The sequence below is a fragment of the Alnus glutinosa genome, chromosome 6 (assembly GCF_958979055.1).
Source record: "Alnus glutinosa chromosome 6, dhAlnGlut1.1, whole genome shotgun sequence".
NCBI lineage: Eukaryota > Viridiplantae > Streptophyta > Magnoliopsida > Fagales > Betulaceae > Alnus > Alnus glutinosa.
Genome location: NC_084891.1, coordinates 29,065,327 through 29,087,363, shown reverse-complemented (window position 1 = coordinate 29,087,363; position 22,037 = coordinate 29,065,327). Strand labels below are relative to the sequence as shown.

At 34.0% G+C, this 22,037-nt stretch overlaps 2 protein-coding genes across 2 annotated transcripts; both read right to left on the bottom strand.

Moving 5' to 3' along the window:
* Window positions 1–981: 981 nt before the first annotated feature.
* Window positions 982–1,967, bottom strand: LOC133871697 (stemmadenine O-acetyltransferase-like). Its single transcript, XM_062309117.1, has 2 exons — window positions 1,319–1,967; window positions 982–1,172 (listed from the first exon to the last, which is right to left on the bottom strand). Exons 1-2 carry the CDS (start codon window positions 1,965–1,967, stop codon window positions 982–984), a joined length of 840 nt encoding a protein of 279 aa, XP_062165101.1.
* Window positions 1,968–7,402: 5,435 nt separating this feature from the next.
* Window positions 7,403–8,978, bottom strand: LOC133870962 (stemmadenine O-acetyltransferase-like). The gene has a single exon (XM_062308272.1). The coding sequence runs from the start codon at window positions 8,898–8,900 to the stop codon at window positions 7,542–7,544; it is 1,359 nt and encodes a 452-aa protein (XP_062164256.1). The 5' UTR covers window positions 8,901–8,978; the 3' UTR covers window positions 7,403–7,541.
* Window positions 8,979–22,037: the final 13,059 nt, after the last annotated feature.

Sequence of the window (22,037 nt, the reverse complement as noted above, 5' to 3'; positions counted from 1 at the left end):
TGACATATAAAAATAACACTTCCCTAAATAACTATGTTAGTTACCCTTCTTGTTCTTAGTAAAAGTTGTTCATGAATAAATTACAGGATGCTTAGAGCACAATTTAAAGAAAATATCTAAAGCCCATAGAATACAATGAGAAAGAAAAAGATACTTCCTAAAAAAAAATAATTACCGTTAAAAATGTTGACCAAATACGTTAATGTACCGCATTAACATCAATCATACTGTAACATGTCCTGCTTAAGAGCTTTAATCATGAAACGGTCATCTTTGTTGGGCACCATTTTACCCTCTCCTTTTTTTTTTTACATGTCCACGCGAGAGAGAGAGAGAGGGGGGGATTTAAACTAGTAACCTATATTTCATGAGACATAATACCCAGCCAATTGAACTACCCCTTGAGGCACCATTTTACCTTGCAGTTGAGTGCTGAACAATAGTAATGAAATGCTATCCTTTTTTCAATGACAAATCTCATGCGTGATGAATATTGAAAATAGTAATTTATTTTTGAAAATCGACTTGCAAGAAAAATGTGTTCAAATGCTTATATACAAATGATTAATCTTGCATTTAAGTCATGTGAGATGCTTAAAATCATAACATACGACCACATTTTCTAATTTATCATTTTTTGCGATTCACTTTATTTCTCAGTTCGCCCTCTCCATGACTTGAACTCACGACATGGTGCTTGACTCTAATATCAAATAATATAAATTTCAGGTATAATTCACCCTTGAAAACTGACTTGCAATAAAATGATACACAAAAACTTATATATACATAATTAAAATTATACTGAAATTATGTAAGACACCTAAGATAATAACACAATTACAAAATATCCTAAAATTGGGACAAAAATATCCAACAATGACACAATTCTAGACATTTATTCTTTGGCACAGCAAAAGTAACATTAATTTACACCTTCTTCAAGTGTCATGTACAATCACAATCACCCATTTGGTAGACCTAGGCAAGTATAAAGTATAAATTCAAGCATCTCCTTTGCATTAAAATCATAGAAGCAAAAAGAACTATATGTTGGTCTGATTGGTCTCCTTGTAGCCATGACAGGTCAAGAAGATCTTGAGTCACATTCACCCTATAAACCACAAGTTCCACCACTACCACAAAGGGAAGTGCTTTGGTCCTCTCGGTATCTAACCAACAGTTAAAAGGAAAGTGCTTCTTAAAATTACTTATAAAGTTGAATATTATTTATAGTCAATTTGAAATTGCATTAAAGAGCTTAAGTTGTGCTAAGCAAAAACAGGTTAGTCTGGTAAAAAACTTAAAATACACCTGCCTGATTTGTAGGCCTTGGCAAACGTAGTCATAGCTGCTTCTTTAGAGAATGCATCGCTTTGCACGAAAATTGATGGGGCATCAAAATTAGGACATACAGCTTCAGAGGCCTTACGAGCAGTGGCTGCCCAACCATTGAGAAATGCACTGAAGGCAGTTCCATCAGCGACCATGTGGCAAACAAGGATACCAATGGCAAAACCGCCGCATGCAAAGCTGGTCACTTTTGTCATAGCTACATAATCTCCCGCAACTGGATCTGTAAAAGTCATCTGTTGCGGTAAAAATTGTTGCAATGATGCGAGATTAGGCTGGTTGAGGTAGTCAACAAGGTGACAGTTTGCATAAGCTTCTAAATATAAAACCCCCTCGTCATTACAATCGATGGAGAGATCATCTTTGACTTTGCCAGCAAGTGGGTAAAAGCGAGTTAGGGTTTCTGATAGGGATTGCTTTAACAGCTGTGATCTTTGAGAGACAATGTCAACAACATCATGGCTTATGCTTTGGTTCATGGGATAGAAGAGGATCACAGGAATATAGATGGATGAATGGACCTGGTCCAAGAGGGATAGCTTGTAGGTTTTCAGGTTAGGGGGTGTTGGAGAAGAGGGCTTGATGCACTCTTTGGAAATAATTTCGATCTCCATTTTCATCTTTCCTTCAAGCAGATATGGATCGAAAGCCAACAAAATTAAGGATGATTTTCACAAGCAGCGCAAGTATGTAGTAAATAGGTGCTGAGTGGAGTTGTGCTGAGCAATGATCGTACGTGTAATATATATAGCCTCGAGGTCGAGGTTCACAGGCAAGAGTTCAGAATTCATATATTTTGGGAACGCAAGCATTCAATTAACACCAGTCATCCATTTGCTAATCGTCAAGGTCAACGATTTTGGAATTCAAAATTCATTATTTAATGGCTCGTTTGGTGTGGGATGTTTTTAAAAATATTTAAAATTGTGAATATTATGAGAATTTATTTTTTAAAATTATGTTCGAGTAGTTTAAAAAATATGAGATAAAATTAAAAAAAAAAGTTAAATAAAATCTGTGTAGATTTTAAATTCTAAAATACTATATTTTAAAAGTATTTGAAAAATAATTATCACGTAAATATGCCCTAAGAAATTTCTAAAGTCATCGCGAGTAGTAAATACTAATTAAACCATTGGTAACGTAATGTAAGCAAATACTTATAAGTCATCTCTATTCATAAACTATTAAGCAGTCATGCATGTGCATGCTAATTGTCAAAGTCAACAAAAACATGTCTGCAACGTAAGCAAGTTTCTCTCTTTCATAAATTATTGATATCTCCTTAATGTTATGCAAATGTTTTATGGGATTAATTAGGGTTATGATTGTTCCAAGAAAAACTTCATTGGTTGGGGATCATGCTTCATGAAATAGAGGTCACTAGTTTGAATCTCTTCTCTTTTTGTATGAACATGTCAAAAAAAAAAAAAATTATGGTTGCAATTAAAAATATCTTTTCAAGAAATTTTTTGGGTAAAAATTTTGCTTACAACTTTTTCATAAGAGAAATGCAATCCATGCCCTGTGCTTCAATATGCATATTCGGTTAGTTGTCATTTAAATATTGTAAATATAAATTTATTATTTATTAGAAAAATCAAATTTAATCTTAAAGTTTTCATAATTTTACAAGGTGACTCGTCTTTCACGTCATGGCCACCCCTTGTCAGAGGAGGTGGCTCAAGGTCGCAATCCACCACCATAAAAGAGGCCCAGGTGGCTGTGAGCCATCACTTATCCTTCTTTTCCTTTTTCTTTTTTTCTTTTTTTTTGGTTTTTTTTTTTTTTTTTTTCTGTTTTTAGATTATTTTTGTTTTTGTTTTAATGATGTGACATTTTCGTAGTTTTTAATTAAAGAATAGAATTAATTTTGTAAGGACTCTCTCAAAACACAAATTATGAAATTTGATAGAAAAATTGATTTGAGAACAAAACTTACGGCAATTAATGTGTTTTAAAGAAAAGTGCAAATGTTGAATTTTCCATTGAGACGTGTTTTTGTTGACATTATCTACAAATTTTTATATATACACAAGATAAACGCAAACAAAATAAATAAAATAAATAAATAATTATAGTTTCAGATGACTCAGCTATCATATCCTTTATTCATACAACTATTTAATATTTCAAGACCAACTTACGCCTAGGTGGATCCGTTAACGAACGCCGCCTTTATAGACTGTTAGAAAACGTCATCTTTATAGACCGCTTAACAACCCCTAAAAAGTTAACTTTAGTGACAACACAAATTTTGAATTTTTGTGAAATAAAAGGAAAGCTATTAGATAGGCTTGTACAAGCGATACGGTTATTGATTATTAATTCTTATCGCTAATTGTAACTTTTTAAGATGATTAATAAATTTTAGCAAGTAAAAAAAAATAAAAAACGAAACACTTATCAATAGTCATGTGCCAATCGTCAAAGTCAACGAAAGCATGCTTGTGCTAATAGTTAACGAACGCCGCTTTAATAGACCTATTAACTAATGCCTTTATGATTGGCCACTAAAAGTCTGCACTAACAGATGTTGGAATTTTTTCCATTCGATTGGCGTGGTCCCCCGTTAAGAATGAATTTGGATCCCCTCCATATTTCTAACCATTTAGTTATAAAATAGGAACATAATTATCTTTTTGCATTTCATAAAAATGTAAAAAGATGACTATGTCATTCTTTTATAAGGAGCCTCTCCATTTCAAATGGAGAGGATTCTGCTCCCATTAGAATATCGTGGTTTCCATACAATTTCGTGATTGAATATTATATAAATTTTTTGGTTAGGTTGACTATATTAAAGTATTTATTAAACGAGTTATTAGTTTAAAATTTTAAGAAAAGTAGTAATTTAACATGGTATTAAAGTCAAAGTTCATGAGTTCGTATAAATTTGTTGGTGTAGTATAAACTGTATTGTATAGCACTTCAGAGTTCAGACATAGTTTCACAAATTACAAAGGGTGTTTGTTTGTTTTTTTTTTTTTTGTTTTTTTTTTTTTTTGGGAGAAACAAAGGGTGTTTGTTAGGTTTAAAGTTGGCACAAATTTCATTTAAAAAAAGAAAAAAAGAAGTTAAAAGTGTGCCCTTTATTTCATTCTTTTCAGCCTTGTTTTTGTCAAAGTTTTACGCGTTAAACAGTGTTTCTCAACATTAGTAAAACAGCGTGTTTTTAATTACTTAAACGGTGCGTTTTGGGGTGACTTAATTATAAATTGTTGAACAGAAAAAAAAATAATAATAAAAAAAAATAAAAAAATTTCACGTCCACGAGTCGTGAATCCTGTTCTCTTGAAAAATAACTGCCCCTTCATGAATGATTGAGAGGGGGCAATAAGGCATCCTAAAAAAAATTTACCGTATGAGTAAGGGGAATTTTTGGGAGGTGAGGGGGGCATATGACCCCTCTCGACCCCCCTTCACTCCGTTCATGTTTTAAAGTATTTATTAAATGATTAAATTTACCTTTTCTTACTTGCTTATTGCTTGAGCTTTTAAGAAAAAATGGTGAACTAAAAACTCGATCAATTTACATGCACCAAATGTATGACGGACAACACCACATAAGTTTTGGGGTGACGAGAGATAATAGGGTGATGTGTAAATTACTCAGAAAAAAACATTTATATCCTATCAAACTAACATCCAATTTGTAATGTTCTTTCAAACTAAAGATTGCATCAATGTCTACCCAATTATTAAAATTTGCAATGTACCTCTTTCTCAATTTTAGTATTTTTCAGATTCCCTCCCCAACTATCAAGAGCCGAAAAATGAAAGTCATTTGGTTTTTTAATATTATTTCGTTTTGACGCTAATTAATTTCCCTCAAAAGGGAAAGCAAAAAAGTGAAAAACATGCGAGGAGAATTTTGATCCAATGGTGATTTTAAGAGCCACATCAATTTTAGGAGGACAAAAGGAGGATAAAGGGATGATATGTAGTATTACTCAATTAAAAGAGTAATGATTATTACACAACTTTTACACAACTCTAACTAATTTTCGTTATAATCAACCATTAAATTTGTTTTCCTACATGTGGAGAAATGATTAAAACGCTCACACTACACAGCAATGACACAACACCAAGGCACAATGGAGTGGGACTCACACATGGACACCACTCTATTGTGCCTTGATGTTATGTCATTGTTGTGCAATGTGAGAGTAAGGATCACTCCCCCTACATGTGGGCCCTAAATATTCAATGATTGATATTAAAAAAAAGTTGTTAGAGTTGTGCAAGAAACATTACTCGAATTAAAAAGATAATAATAATTAATTAAAGTAGATAATGATGTAAAAAGTTTGATGTTTGGTTCATTAGAAAAGTGGCTCTCCAAAATACAAAATGTGGGCTTTTCTCCTCAAATTTAAAGAAATTTTAAAGAGCTCACTAGTAATGCTCTAAGGTTAATAGCCCAGTAGGACCTAACAATGCAACTTTCAAATCCCGACCATTGACAATATAGGTATGCTATAGACTATAGAAATTCAAACATGACATTCAAAAATAGCATGGATGTGTTGGATAAACCTTTTTAAGAAGTGTTTTTTTTTTTTTTTTTTTTTTTTTGGTCTTTTGGTTGAAAAATGTGTTTTGATATGACTTAAATCTGAAAAGAATTTTGAGTTTTTTGTGAGTGTTTTTTGGTGAAAGTGATTTGTTAATTTTTTTAATTTTTTTGGTAAAAAAGAAAAAGGAAAAAAGAAAAGGGTTAACAAACGAACAAGGACCTTCCCCATTTGAAATGAAATTTATAGCATTGATCAAGATTTAAAGTTAGTGCATTTAACGGTGCATATTATTTCACATTTTTAAAATACGTGTTAATTTTGACTTAATATACCCCATTAGATGTACTAACTTTAAAATCTAACTAAAAAATATATAATATCAATTTTATTTAAAATAAAGAGAATCATATTCCCAACACGCGGGGCCGTAGACTAATAATTTAGATAGCTAGATGACACAACAACATTAAATATTAAATATCTAAGAGAGATATTTAATAATTTCAAATCTTTCATTCAAAGAATATAACTTAAATTGATGATATATGTGTTACAATAAGGGCTTTTTTTAAAAAAAAAAAATTGATAAGAAGAAAAGATTACAACTTACAAGGGAGTGGTGTTACAATAAATTGGCATTAGTTGTGATCATCTTTTATCTCTTGGACGCTACCTTACTAAGTACACCATTTACTACAACAACAACAAAAAAAAAAAAAATACAAATTTAAAATCAATAATATGTATAGCAGGAGTACAAGTTAGGGTTGTACATGCTCTAATGGTTAGTGGTTATTGCCTTTAACTACTAAACGCGAACCGCACCGCCGTAGATAGTTAGTGATTTTGAGTAACTACCGATTAGCGGTTATTTATGCACAAACTACACCGCGGTAACGCCTGTCCAGTAAGGGCCTTTTGGACATATTTTTATTTTATTTTTTATCCTTTTGTTGGCCTCTTTTTAGAGCTTGATTTAGACGGTTTTGGGATTATTTTGAACATATTTTTGTGTTTTAGTATGAAACCCTACCAAAACGATATCGTTTTGTTATATTATATATAAGAGTAGGCGGTTAGCAGTTATTAACGGCATCCGTTTACTCTATCACCACTAACCACACTATCCTAGGCTTGTGTCGGGCTCACAAAATTTGTCTTGAGTCTTGAGGCTTGTGTTCTGCTCTTTAGTAGTAAAATTCCACAGTAAGTTCCGATTATACACAAATTTTGAGCGATCGGATTGGGTTGTGCTACCTATAAAATAGAAAGAGAAATTTACTGTAGGGCATGCAGTCAAATGCATTTTTGGACACATTAATACTACCGTGCTCTGAAAAGGTAAATAGTATGGACGATATGGTGCATTGAAAAAAACCTTGCATTTATTTGTTGATAATAACGATCCTTCTGATTTAAGAGTGTGAGGGTATGTCCTTCATTTTTCGTTGTAGCCTTTGGACATCTAGTTGTTATAATAGCACATGCTATTTGTTCTAAAAAAAAATAATAATAATAAAAAAAAAAAAAAAAAAACCATGATCGATCCAGACAAATCTAGAAAAAACAAACAAACAAAACAGAAGGGCCGGCCGGCTGCATGATCAAGCCGACTTCACAGGACAATGATATTAATTCATTGCCATAGGTGAGAAATACCACTTTTTATTTTATGGGACTAGGATCCAATGAAGCAAAAGCAAGAAGTTCTTTGTCTTGTACTAGCATAGTCATATCTTCTTCTTCTAACGTAACCCATGCTTCTACTCCATTGCGGGATTTTGTATCCATTAGAATTATCGATGTTGGGAACACTGTCTCCGAATCGCCGCTTAAACCAACACTGCTTACCCACATCGGCTTTCCCCACCCGAAATCAATGTCATACATACCAAAGTTACACCAACTGGTAACCGCAATGAAATCCATTCCATAAGAAGATTCTACTCTTGCGAGTGTGTCGGTCGTTGCTTTCATAAGCTCACAAACTTTGGAAAGCCCTCCATCACCTTGTAGGCTTTTTACTAAATCGGCATCAATTTTCATTATGGCTTCTCTAAGCTTGCTCACCATGTAAGGGAAATCTATCTCCTCAGGCATGCATAATGCGCCTGCTCCCCAAAATAAATTTCCCATGGAAGAGTCTGTGAATTGTGGATCTGCTCTTCGGCGGAAATTCACTGAATGGGTCATATAGGTTGCCTTTTGAATGCCAGAAGTGGCCTTGAAAGCAGTCGTGAAGCATTTCCATAGGAGTGCCGACACAACCTCAACTCTTGTTGGTTTTTGCACGCTTGGGCTGGTTGCTTTGGCTTTAAGTGACGCAACGGCTGAGGCATCAAACACAATTCTCCTTACAATACACCTGCCTGATTTGAAGGCCTTGGCAAACGTAGTCATAGCTGCTTCTTTAGAGAATGCATCGCTTTGCACGAAAATTGATGGGGCATCAAAATTAGGACATACAGCTATAGAGCCCTTACGAGCAGTGACTGCCCATCCATTGAGAAATGCACTGAAGGCAGTTCCATCAGCGACCATGTGGCAAACAAGGATACCAATGGCAAAACCGCCGCATGCAAAGCTGGTCACTTTTACCATAGCTACATAATCTCCCGCAACTGGATCTGTAAAAGTCATCTGTTGCGGTAAAAATTGTTGCAATGATGCGAGATTAGGCTGGTTGAGGTAGTCAACAAGGTGACAGTTTGCATAAGCTTCTAAATATAAAACCCCCTCGTCATTACAATCGATGGAGAGATCATCTTTGACTTTGCCGGCAAGTGGGTAAAAGCGAGTTAGGGTTTCTGATAGGGATTGCTTTAGCAGCTGTGATCTTTGAGAGACAATATCAACAACATCATGGCTTATGCTTTGGTTCATGGGATAGAAGAGGATCACAGGAATATAGATGGATGAATGGACCTGGTCCAAGAGGGATAGCTTGTAGGTTTTCAGGTTAGGGGGTGTTGGAGAAGAGGGCTTGATGCACTCTTTGGAAATAATTTCGATCTCCATTTTCATCTTTCCTTCAAGCAGATATGGATCGAAAGCCAACAAAAGGATGATTTTCACAAGCAGCGCAAGTATGTAGTAAATAGGTGCTGAGTGGAGTTGTGCTGAGCAATGATCGTACGTGTAATATATATAGCCTCGAGGTCGAGGTTCACAGGCAAGAGTTCAGAATTCATATATTTTGGGAACGTAAGCATTCAATTAACACTAGTCATCCATTTGCTAATCGTCAAGGTCAACGATTTTGGAATTCAAAATTCATTATTTAATGGCTCGTTTGGTGTGGGATGTTTTTAAAAATATTTAAAATTGTGAATATTACGAGAATTTGTTTTTTAAAATTATGTTCGAGTAGTTTAAAAAATATGAGATAAAATTAAAAAAAAAAGTTATGTTCGAGTAGTTATACCGGGTCTCATTTCGCGAGGCTGATGTGACAGTACACATCAACTTTTGAATCATGCTCAAAGAAATTCAAAGGTTTGTAAACAGTATTACTTCAGCTGAATAAGATAAAAATCACATCAACTCAATAAAATAAATTAAAAGTTTATTATGTAGCTTACTCTTACACATAATATAAAAAGAGATTTGATTGTTACACTATAAGCCCATAACATGGGCACAACAACCCCTCACATGAGGGTGGACCCCACACACTGGAACCCACCCTCATATGAGGAGTTGTTGTGTCCATGTTGTGGGCTTGTAGTGCAAGTAACATTTTCCATATAAAAATCATTGTACTCTAAATGGCCCGTACTATAGAGTCCTGTCGATCGAAAACCGTTATCGGTGAGAGCCTGATGATAGTACCTGTCTGAGTACCGGCTGAAAAAGACGCCAAAGCTTATTTCCGAATGCCAACATTGCTTTCATGCTGAATGTATGGATGAATGGCATGATCCGGTCTCCACCATTCCCATCGATCATGATGATTTGGAGACCACGCTAACGATATTAGTACTTTTCCCTTCAAATTTTGTATGCTTCTCTTGTTTGACCGGTAAACACCCAAAATCTTCATGAACACGGTAGTCGTTGGAATGTGAAATCGACGTGCATGGATGATCTGCAGACAGAAACGCCAAACAACGTACCGTTCTGCCTTTGAAATGTCAGCAAGGTTTGCAACTACTCAGCAACTTTGTTGCGTTTACTATGACTTTTGACTTTCAGAGTAGATATATATATATATATATATATATATATATATATATATATATATATATATATATATATATATATATATATATATATATATATATATATATATATAAAGATAGACAGAAAATTATTTAAAACTTCTCTTGTTATTGACACTCTTTTAGAATCGAAACAAATGTGAATTAATTACATGTATCTCAAAGTCTATCATGTATCTCAAAGTCTATGTTCATACTTACCTAAAACAAAAAGGCCAAAAAAAAAAAAAAAAAAAAAAAAAAAACAAACGACTTTAAAAACGAGTTGTTAATTTGTTAAAAACGACTTTAAATATCTGGTGAATAGTGTTAGAATATTTTATATAGTTCCATATATGCTAGGTAAAAGGATAATTACTTTCTAGGATTGATTGTAATTAGATTTAATGGTAATTAAATCATTTTGATTTGTTATGCATATTTATCTTTATTTTCACCTATCTCAAATTTTCTGTAAATAAAAATATTTTGTATTGTAAACATTATTAAATGAAATAATAATAAATAAATAAAACAGGATGTAGCCTTTTTGGACTTTGCCTACGACTAGGTTAATTTTTTTTTCTTAAACTCATTTTAAAAGAAAACTTTCCAACTTAATTAGACATTGTAATGAAAAGTAAATAATTAAGTAATGCTTACATAAAAATTTATATGACCGACTCTCTTTTATATTGGGCTGACTTATTTTTGGCCGTCTATACATATGAAGGACATCACATTAATTGAATAAACCATGTTGAGGTGGTTGGGCTCTCGACTCTCGTCAGCCATTTGCAAATCTTTAAATTCTTGGGTCTGTTTACATCAGGCCCATGTGGTTCTATGGAGTGGATATGGTAGATGCATGCGCATACATGCCATCATCACCACGCACCAAGAACTAAACAACGGGTATGTTTGATAACCAACACAATAATCGATTTCTTTATTTTCACTTCTCCCAAAAAAAAAAAAAAAAAAAACTTCAAAACATTATAACATTTTTTACTTTTAATATCACATTAATTATTTTTTATTACTATCAAAATAAAATAAAAATTTACTATAAAACAAAACTTTTTCACTTTATCATAGAAATTCTTTCAAATCTATTTTATATCACATCAATCACTTATTTCCTTTCAAAACCAAATTCGATTTTAAAGTTTGTGTTCCACCAAAGCTAAATTTCACATGGTTTATGCTCGAAGACTCCAATAACCCATGCAATTTTTTAATTATAAGATGGCCCAAAAGGTAATTCTTCTTCTTCATCTTCTTCTTTCTTTCTTTTTTTTCTTTTTTTTTTTTTAATATTATAAGATGGCCCAAAAGGTAATTGGATATATGTATATATAATTTTTATTATTATTATTATTATTTATGAATAAGCACTTTTCAATCCAAACAACTGCAAAATACAATCAACAGTCTAAATAGACCAACGAAACGCCAAGGCCCTAGCTAGAAAACAAAAACAAACCAAGGGCACAAAACAACAAAGAAAACAGGAACATTCAAACCAGAACATAACCAGTTATGTTCCACATTTGACAGAGATTAATATTTTCCTTAGACTTAATAAACTTGCCCTTCTCTGAAAATCCTTAACCAGTTTATAGAGACTGTTTTGTAATTTTACTTACGTAACATGTATGGCAGTAGTTGTATTTATAGAAGAATCCGAGACATCTAGATAATAGCTAGATGTGTTTTACATAAAACAAACTATCTATCTAATCTGAACATATAACTCTAGTGTCCTAATAGATTACATTCACAACTAGTCTAGAGTTAATCTAAATAGAAGTCTAACTAGAAGAGTCTTTGTTTAACTCTAAAGCTTTAGAAGAATCCTTATTCAAGTCTATAGCACTATCTTTAGCCGAATAGGATTCTGATCCAATACGCCCCCTCAAACTCGACGTGGGAGGATGCACGTTGAGGTTGGACCGTAGCATCCCGAACCGGATAGTAGGAAGAGGCTTGGTGAGAACAACAACCAGTTGATCTTTCCCAGAGATGAAGCAAACATCAAGAAGTTTCTTAGCAATCATATCTCTAACAAAATGATAATCATTCTCTATATGCTTTGTTCGTGCATGACAAAGAGGATTAGACGTGAGATATGTGGCGCCAATGTTGTCACAATGTAGAACTTTTCGATGTGGAGAAGTAACACCAAGTTCACTGAGTAAAGACTGAATCCATGCTAATTCAGCTGCTGCATTGGCCACTGCTTTATACTCGGATTCAGTACTTGAGCGAGAAACGGTTGGTTGCTTCTTTGAGCTCCATGACAGAATATTCTTACCAAGTAAAACACAATAACCGGAGGTGGATCTTCTATTATCTAGACAACTTGCCCAATCTGAATCTGAGTAAGCTATGAGTTACTTGGAAGAATTCTTTTAGATGCAGAAATAATAGGAGATTGTATACTTTAAGTAACGCAAGATGCGCTTCACTACCAACCAATGTGATTCCCTAGGATCTTGCATAAAGTGAGAGACCTTATTGGCGGCAAACGCAATATCAGGTCGAGTAAGAGATAGATATTGAAGGGAGCTCTGTGCTCGGTATAAGGTTGGATCTGTGATAGTTGAACCTTCAAATCTACTAAGTATGGTGGAAGCGGACAAAGGAGTAGAAATCGACTTTGCAAGCAACATATTAGTCTTTGTGAGAAGATCATTGATGTACCTTTGTTGTGAAAGATGAAGACCATCTTGATGCCATGTAGCTTCAACACCAAGGAAAAAACTAAGTCAGCCGAGATCCTTGAGTGCAAAAGAGGAGTGAAGATCATTGATGAGCTGAGTGATTGCCATTGAATGTGAACCTGTAATTATAATGTCATTCTTTTCTTCCTTAGTTTCTTCTATTTTCCATTTTCTTTCATTGTTTTTCAATATCAATTCAAGAGAACTGTTACAAAAAAAATCTAAGTTTTGAAAGAATAGAAGCTCATGGCCCAGATGCACAGAAAATTTGAGAGCCTGTGTTTCTCAAAGATGTTTCAGTTTCGGGTTTCACATTAGCATAAAAAGGAGATGTTTCCCACAAGCAAAGAGAGAGAGAAGAAAAAGAAAGAAAAAAAAAAAAGTTGTTCAACTGTATAACGGAGTGAAGTCACGGAAATTTCACTGAACAACAAAATGTGGGTAGACAACATGAGTTTTGGTTTTAACAGTGTGAGTTTTGGATTTAAATTCCGGCTAATGCTTAGAAGAAGCATTTCTTCCAGATATCATCACGAAAAAATGCTTCTCTATGGCATTATTGTAATTAAAAATGGGAATTTAAAGCCAAAACATATATGAGCACAAAGATGAAATATAAAATTAGTTCATATAGTTGACTTAGTTTACAAATTGTTTCATTTAGTATAAAAAATAATTCAGAAATTTTTGTGATAGGTGAAAATAATAAGGGATAATTGCACATTTGGTCTCTGAGGTATGCCATAATTACAAATCATTCCCTGTGGTTTAAAAAGTTCATGGGAGGTCCTTGTGGTAAACTATAATTACAAATCGATCTCTGGAGTCAAATTCCGTTAAAATTTTTGACAGATTCTGTTAAATGTCACATCAAACCAATAAGATGGCGACACGCGTCCATTTAAATAAAAAAATATAAAATTATTAAATAAATAAAATTATTTTAAAAAAAAAAAAAAAAGAGAAAAAAAAGGGGTGGCCTAGCTCAAGAATAATGCTATATATACTATGTTCATTTTCCACTCTCATCTTATTAGGTTAATATGGCAGTGTCAATCAGTCCAATATATAAGATAGGGGTGGAATAATTAATTCTAAATGCCACCAACATGCATGTTCTCATTGTGCATGTCCTCCTAAAACTAGTCGGTATGACTTTTAAAATCATTACATATCCAATAGTAATTTCTACAGCCACATTAATTTTGAAGGGACACAAGAGGAATATAGTATAACATGTAGCATTACTCGATTATGTAAGTGTGATGAAAATATATAGTATATAGCATTACTTCAAGATCCAAAGATTAAAACATGTGTAAACAGGATAGCCCTTTGCAACTAAAGACTAGCATTTTTTTTATTTTTTATTTTTATAAATAATGGGAAAAATGTAAATCATTTTTACATTTGATATTTATGGGCACATGCACAGGTGATAAGCCATATATGGTAGTATTTTATATAGGGCTGGCAAAACGGGTACCCGACACGACCCGTTAAGACCCGTGACCCGTTTACGCTAGACCCAAACACGACCCGTTTATGTTAATGGGTAGGGCTCCAGACACGACACAAACACGATAGTTTCACGAGTCACCCGACACGACCCGTGAAACACGTTTAACATAATGGGTCGAATCGGGTCGACCCGACCCGACCCGACCCGTTTTGACCCAAACAAATAAACAAAGCTGGAAAAAAAAAAATGAAAAAAGAAAAGTAAAAAGCAAACAAAGCTGAGCTTATAACTTATAAGCCTTATGTGAACATGATCCATCAATGAAGAACCCAAAAAAAGTTGAAAAAACACTAAAAAAATTACTGAATAGAACACCAAGATATGGCAAGGTGGAGGTCGATGATCAATGCAAGCATGCCGCATATGAAAACAAAACAACGACTCTTCAATCAACTCTTATTATTGTTGAACAGTGTACTTCTCAATGATTAAGTACAACCAATCAAACCAAACCAATTAAGAAGAAAAATAAATTATTTCCCAGAAAAATCGGGATTCATGCATACATAATCTCTAATACGAAAACTTTATTAGGATTAGATTTTAATACCCACAAATTCCACAATAATGATGCTATAAAAAATTAAAAATGAAAATCAATTATTAACATACCGGCGGACCTGGCCGTACTGGATGCGACATCGGCGGAGCCGCGGAAGAGAGAGGAGAGAGAGCGGCAGAGAGACGGGGAGAGGCGGAGAGCAGAGATGTCGGCAGTGGGCAGTGAGCACCGAGCGGAGAGCAGAGACTGAGAGAGAGAGAGCGTCGAGCGGGTCCGGTTTCCGATTGGGCCTTGCGGGAGGAAGAAGAAGGGGCGGCGGAGCGGAGCTCGGGAGCTGAAGAAAAAGAAAATTGAAGAATAAGAGAACGGGCGGCGCGGCGAGGTTGAAGGGAAAACCACAAAAGAAAGAAGTAGGTTTTCACTTTTCCGAATTTCCGGTTTTGTCACTTTTGTGTTTTGATTTCTTCCAAAATAGATCATTTTCAAAGGGCGAAGGCCGAATCCCAATTTCGGAATTTCCCATTCCCCTTTTTTTTTTGGGAAAAAAAAAAAAAGTTTAATCGTTTATGGCGGGTGACCCACGACCCGACCCGCCAGACTAAGATAAACGGGTAGACCCATTTAAGACCCAAACCCGTTTAATGTAGACCTAGACCCGCTAATTTCGTGTCGTGTTCGTGTCGGGTTGTCGTGTCGTGTCAAAATTGCCGGCCCTAATTTTATATATCAAATGTATACATTTATAGGTAGAAAATATTAAAAATTATTTGGGTTGTACATGCATCATAATTAGATTCTTAAATAAACTCATGGAAAACGGGTTGTGCATCATAAGAATTATTACACATTTGTTTATGTCCCCTTCATCAACATAACGGTCAAAATTGACGAATGTGTTAGATCAAAATATTCTTAAATTTATGGGTTAAATATTATTTAGGCCCTTCAATTAACAGTCATTTTTTATGAATTATAATGAACTAACAAGTGTCATGATTTGACTTTTAAACTATCAATATGTTATTATTTAGTCACATTCGTCAATTTTGACCGTTATGTTGGATAAAAAATCAAAGTCGACTAATGTGTTCCGAAAATGTCAATATTTTGACAATTGGAAAACAAGAATTGTCTCTTTTATTTATTAATTAGTAGAAAAACACTTCTTCTTTTTTTTTTGTTTTTAAAAAAAAAAGTAATCCCTTCGTATTCTTTCATTTTTTTTTACTAATTAATAAATATAAAGGGTAATTTTGATTTTTTCAATAGTAAAAATGGGAGCACTTTCAAAACATTTTTGTCAATTTTGATTTTCCATCAAACATAACGGTCAAAATTGACGGATGTGGTTAAATAATAACATATTGACAGTTTGAAATGCTAAATTATAACACTTGTCAATTCGTAGTACTTCATAAAAAAAATGATTGTTAGTTGATAGAGCTAAATAATATTTAACCCTAAATTTATTGTTTTCAATTGTCATCTTTTAAAATGAACACAGAACACACATTGTAATTAATGCTATATATTATACCGAATCTCATCTCGCGAGGCTGATGTGACAGTACACATCAACTTTTGAATCATGCTCAAAGAAATTCAAAGGTTTGAAAACAGTATTACTTCAGCCGAATAAAATAAAAATCACATCAACTCAATAAAATAAATTAAAAGTATATTATGTAGCTTACTCTTACACATAATATAAAAATCACTGTACTCTAAATGGCCCGTACTATAGAGTCCTGTTGATCGAAAACCGTTATCGGTGAGAGCCTGATGATAGTGCCTGTCTGAGTACCGGCTGAAAAAGACGCCAAAGCTTATTTCCGAATGCCAACATTGCTTTCATGCTGAATGTATGGATGAATGGCATGATCCGGTCTCCACCATTCCCATCGATCATGATGATTTGGAGACCACGCTAACGATATTAGTACTTTTCCCTTCAAATTTTGTATGCTTCTCTTGTTTGACCCGTAAACACCCAAAATCTTCATGAACACGGTAGTCGTTGGAATGTGAAATCGACATGCATGGATGATCTGCAGACAGAAACGCCAAACAACGTACCGTTCTGCCTTTGAAATGTCAGCAAGGTTTGCAACTACTCAGCAACTTTGTTGCGTTTACTTTGACTTTATGGATGAAGGTAGACAGAAAATTATTTAAAACTTCTCTTGTTATTGACACTCTTTTAGAATCGAAACAAATGTGAATTAATTACATGTATCTCAAAGTCTATCATGTATCTCAAAGTCTATGTTCATACTTACCTAAAACAAAAAGGCCAAAAAAAAAAAAAAAAAAAAAAAAAAAAAAGAGAAAAAGAAAAGGAAGTCAATGTTCATGCAGCAACATGAATGGCGTGAGAAATCTCACTTGTTAGTTTGTTAAAAACGACTTTAAATATCTGGTGAATATTGTTAGAATATATTATCTAGCTCCATATATGCTAGATAAAAGGATAATTACTTTATAGGATTGATTGTAATTAGATTTAATGGTAATTAAATCATTTTGATTTGTTATGCATATTTATCTTTATTTTCACCTATCTCAAATCTCCTGTAAATAAGAATATTTTGTATTGTAAACATTATTAAATGAAATAATAATAAATAAAAAAACAGGATGTAGCCTTTTTTGGACTTTGCCTACGACTACGTTAATTTTTGTTTTTCTTCAACTCATTTTAAAAGAAAACTATCCAACTTAGACATTTTAATGAAAAGTAAATAATTAAGTAATGCTTACAAAAAAATTTATATGACCAACTCTCTTTTATATTGGGCTGACTTATTTTTGGCCGTCTATACATACGAAGGACATTGCATTATTTGAATAAACCATGTTGAGGTGGTTGGGCTCTCGACTCTCGTCAGCCATTTGCAAATCTTTAAATTCTTGGGTCCGTTTACATCAGGCCCATGTGGTTCTATGGAGTGGATATGGTAGATGCATGCGCATACATGCCATCATCACCGCGCACCAAGAACTAAACAACGGGTATGTTTGATAACCAACACAATAATCCCTATCTTTATTTTCACTTCTCAAAAAAAAAAAAATTAACTTCAAAACATTATAACTTTTTTTATTTTTCATATCACATTAATCATTTTTTATTACTATTAAAATAAAATAAAAATTTACTATAAAACAAAACTTTATCCCTTTGTCATATAAATTCTTTCCAGGCCAATTTATATCACATCAACCACTTATTTCCTTTCAAGACCAAATTTGATTTTAAAGTTTGTTTTTCACACAAGCTAAATTTCACATGAATTATGCCCAAAGACTCCAATAACCCATGCAATTTTTTATCCTAACCATTCATGTACTTAATTTGGATTTACTTCTTCTTCCTCTTCTTCTTCTTTTATTTCTTTTTCTTTTTAATTATAAGATGGCCCAAAAGGTAATTCTTCTTCTTTTTCTTCTTCTTCTTTTTTTTTTGTTTTTTGTTTTTATGAATTAGCACTTTTCATTCCAAATAACTGCAAAATACAATCAACGGTCTAAACAGACCAACAAAACGCCAAGGCCCTGGCTAGAAAACAAAAACAAACCAAGGTCACAAAACAACATAGAAAACAGGAACATTCAAACCAAAACAGAACCAGTTATGTTCCACATTTGACAGAGATTAATATTTGCCTTAGACTTGATAAACCTGACTTCCCTAAAATCCGAGAACAAATCTCCTAGAAAAATCCTTTTAAGAATTTGCTCCTCCGTTTTTGGCCAACCTTAAAATCTAAGCTCATTTCTTGCTTGCCAAAGATTATACACCACAAAGCTTAAGATCAACCAGCAAAGTACAACAAGCAAATTTTTTTGTTCCCCAAGTACATCAAGCTTCTTCCATCACACCTTGCCAGTCCAGTTGAGGATTGAGCTTAAAACAACGGAGCATACAAGTTTTCCAGATACAGGAATTAAAACTACACTGGAAGAAGAGGTGGTCACGGCTCTCTATACAATTCCTACAAACAAGCATTAATAATCACCCTGAACACCCCAAGCCACAACCCTTTCTCCTGTAGAAAGCCTGTTAAGCACAGCTAGAAATAAGATGAAAGCTTGTTTAGGGATAGCTTGAGGAAACCAAACAATAGGCCACCACCTAACTTCTTGCTTCATCTTCCTCATAAAATCCCAGGTATTCGAACTAACAAAGACACCCTTTCAGGATATAGTCCACACAGGCTTATCCTCATCACCAAGTTGGATTTTCGGAAGCCTGCTTTGAATATCAACCAAGTCATCTGACCTAGCCGGTTTTCAGCACCATTGATCACCATTTCTAAAGACAGAATTCACCTTAGCCTCCAAGTTACTCTGTGAGTCATATACAATTCTAACCCGTACTTCTCATATAAGGGGCCAAAATGATGTCAATTGTCAAGCCATAGATGAATTAGTTTACCAGTACCCAACTTTCTCCAGCCAGCTCCACGAGCAATTTTGGGGGAGACTTATATGCCAGAAGCTCCGCCCTTTTAGCATATAAGTTTTAACCCAAGCAACCCATAAGGAGCTAGATTTGGCAAACAGATTCCATATATGTCTAATCATGGAAGATCTGTTCCAAACATCAAGGCATTTCAAGCCCAAACCACCTTCTTTCTTGGGGAAGCAAACCTCCCCCCAAGCAACCTTGGCTCTAGCCAAGTTCCCATCCTCCCCATTCCACAAGAAGCTATTAAACTTAGTGGTCAAGTCCTTAATAACTTTTCTAGGCAAAATAAACATGCCAGTCCAGTACACCTGAAGGCCATAAAGGATAGAATTTAATAATTGTAGGCGACCTACAAAGGAAAGTTTCCTAGAGGTCCAAGAATCAATTCGACTTGAGATCCTATCCAGAAGAATCCTGCAATCAGCAGCTGAAAGCCTTCAAGAAATAAAAGGGACTCCAATATTAATTATAAGTATGTATAGATTAGTATTACAATTTCTATATTTGTTTTGAATTTTAACATATTATACATATATATTATATAATTTTTGAATAAGTTAGTTGGATCCCAAGCATTCCCAACCTTTGGTTACTGATCCAACAATTGTGAAGGAAAGCTATTGAAGTGCATGTAGAGCTGCAATTTTTTCTAGTTACTAAATAATGGAGCATAACGAAGTGTCAAAACTCAAAGAAAGCTTCCAGAGGAAGCTTTAGATGTCGTCTGAGCATTCCACATATATAGGCCAACACTCGAATTTAATTGGATATATATATATATACACACACACACATATGAGGTCAAGCATTAATCGATTAATTTATCCTTGTGTGGTTGGGCTATCGTCATTTACATAGTAAATTGACATGGTAGTCCACGTGGACTACCCCATTCTCGGCAAGAGAAGGTGGTCGACCACTCCCAATAACCTTGGATGGCGTGGTTGATGTGAAAGAAAATGTTATAATTGTGTAACATGTGCTAACTAATTGATGTGATAAATTGATGTAGGGTGACGTAATGTGTTCGTAATAATAAATAACAATAAAATCACAACTTTTTTAAAGCCAAAATTCTATCAAGGAATCTTGCAAAAATGATAGAAAATCACTCATTGAGTGTTTCATATTGATAAACTGATAAAAATACATAAGCTAAAGACTAAAACCATTCTAATAGGCTTATATAGAGCCTAATTCGAAACCCTAAAAAAATAATAAAAAATGAGATAAAAACACTTTGCAGTACAAATAATACAAAACGACAACTTTTGCCTAATAAACCTTGAAATTACAAACTTTTCATGAAATAAGCCCTCTGACTAAGCTTTCCAATGTACGCCACTAAGTTTGTCTCAATCTGATGTCAAAATCAGAATATATGATTTTTTTAAGTAAAACGGGTCTAACAAAAACCTAATAAAACTGGCACGCATTGTCTCAAAACGATGTTAGAATCATAAAATTTAATTTTTTAAGCAAAATAAGTCTAACCAAAAACTAATAAAACTAACCCGCATAAAAAAATACTTTGTGAACTACCACTAACTAACATGATATTTTTCATAGAGAAAACTATTCAATTTCATGGTTACGAGTAAAACAGAGCGTTAGCTAATTAATTTGTGGCAGTAACAAAAATTACACGTGGTAAAGTACCATTGAGATTGCAATCTAAAGCATCGTAGGGATTGGTGGCAAGGAAATTTAAAATATTAGGATACTAATGATTATCTTGTCGTAGGGCAAACAATTGCATTTGGGACGCATTAATACTAAAATATTGCTCTTACAACTTGGATCAGGATCTCCTCAAATTTTATGTCCGAATTTAAGAGAATTCGGACAGGTGATTGTGAGAGAGCACTTATGGGACCCATTTGACCGGATAAGTAGTTGGATAACCCAATTTTTATTTGTTCAAGTGGGTTCCATAAGTGCTCTCTCACAATCACCTGCCCAAATTCTCTCAAATTCGGGCAGAGAATTTGAGAGGATCCTAATCCATTACAACTTACAAGCATTAAGGAAGTACCTGAAGTGAAACTTTGCATTTATTTTTTACTGCCATGCTCTACAAGGAGAATGGTATGGATGATATCATTCATACCCCTCATAAAACAGATCTGCTGCTCCTTCCTCCTTTCCTTTTCTCTTTCTACTCCCCGCTTTTACTCTCCCCCTCCCATTCTGGTTTCTTTTCTTTCTTTCTTTCTTTTTTTGTTTGAGTTTAGGGTTCTTTGACCAGATCAGAAATTTTGGCATTTCTACTATGCATCCATCAATGTCATCTACCTCTGTGATGTGTCGTTCATCGATCTCTTCTATGGTCGCCGCTGCTGCTTGCATGGTTGTATTTTTGCTTTTAATAAAGTTTTCTTCTCTTTAGATATGCCCTCATAGGTAATCTATGAGATGGATGTTAGTTAGGTGTGAGGGGTTATTTCTCACAGCCTGGATAGTTCAATGTGAGAGGTTCTCTCACGGCTGATTTAAATAAATTTTTTTAAGATATTTGGCTACCCTTGTATTAGATCTAGTACTCAGAGCAGATCTACTCTTTAACTATTTTTGTACATGGGTTAGCAGAAGATAAAAGTCATAAATAACACTTTATTGTAAGAATTTTATTTGTATCCATGACTATGTAACGTCATAACATGTGGCTATGTGTAACACCTGATCCCACAACAGGTATATAAAGCATATATTTCTTTATATAACAATTTTTCAGAGGTATT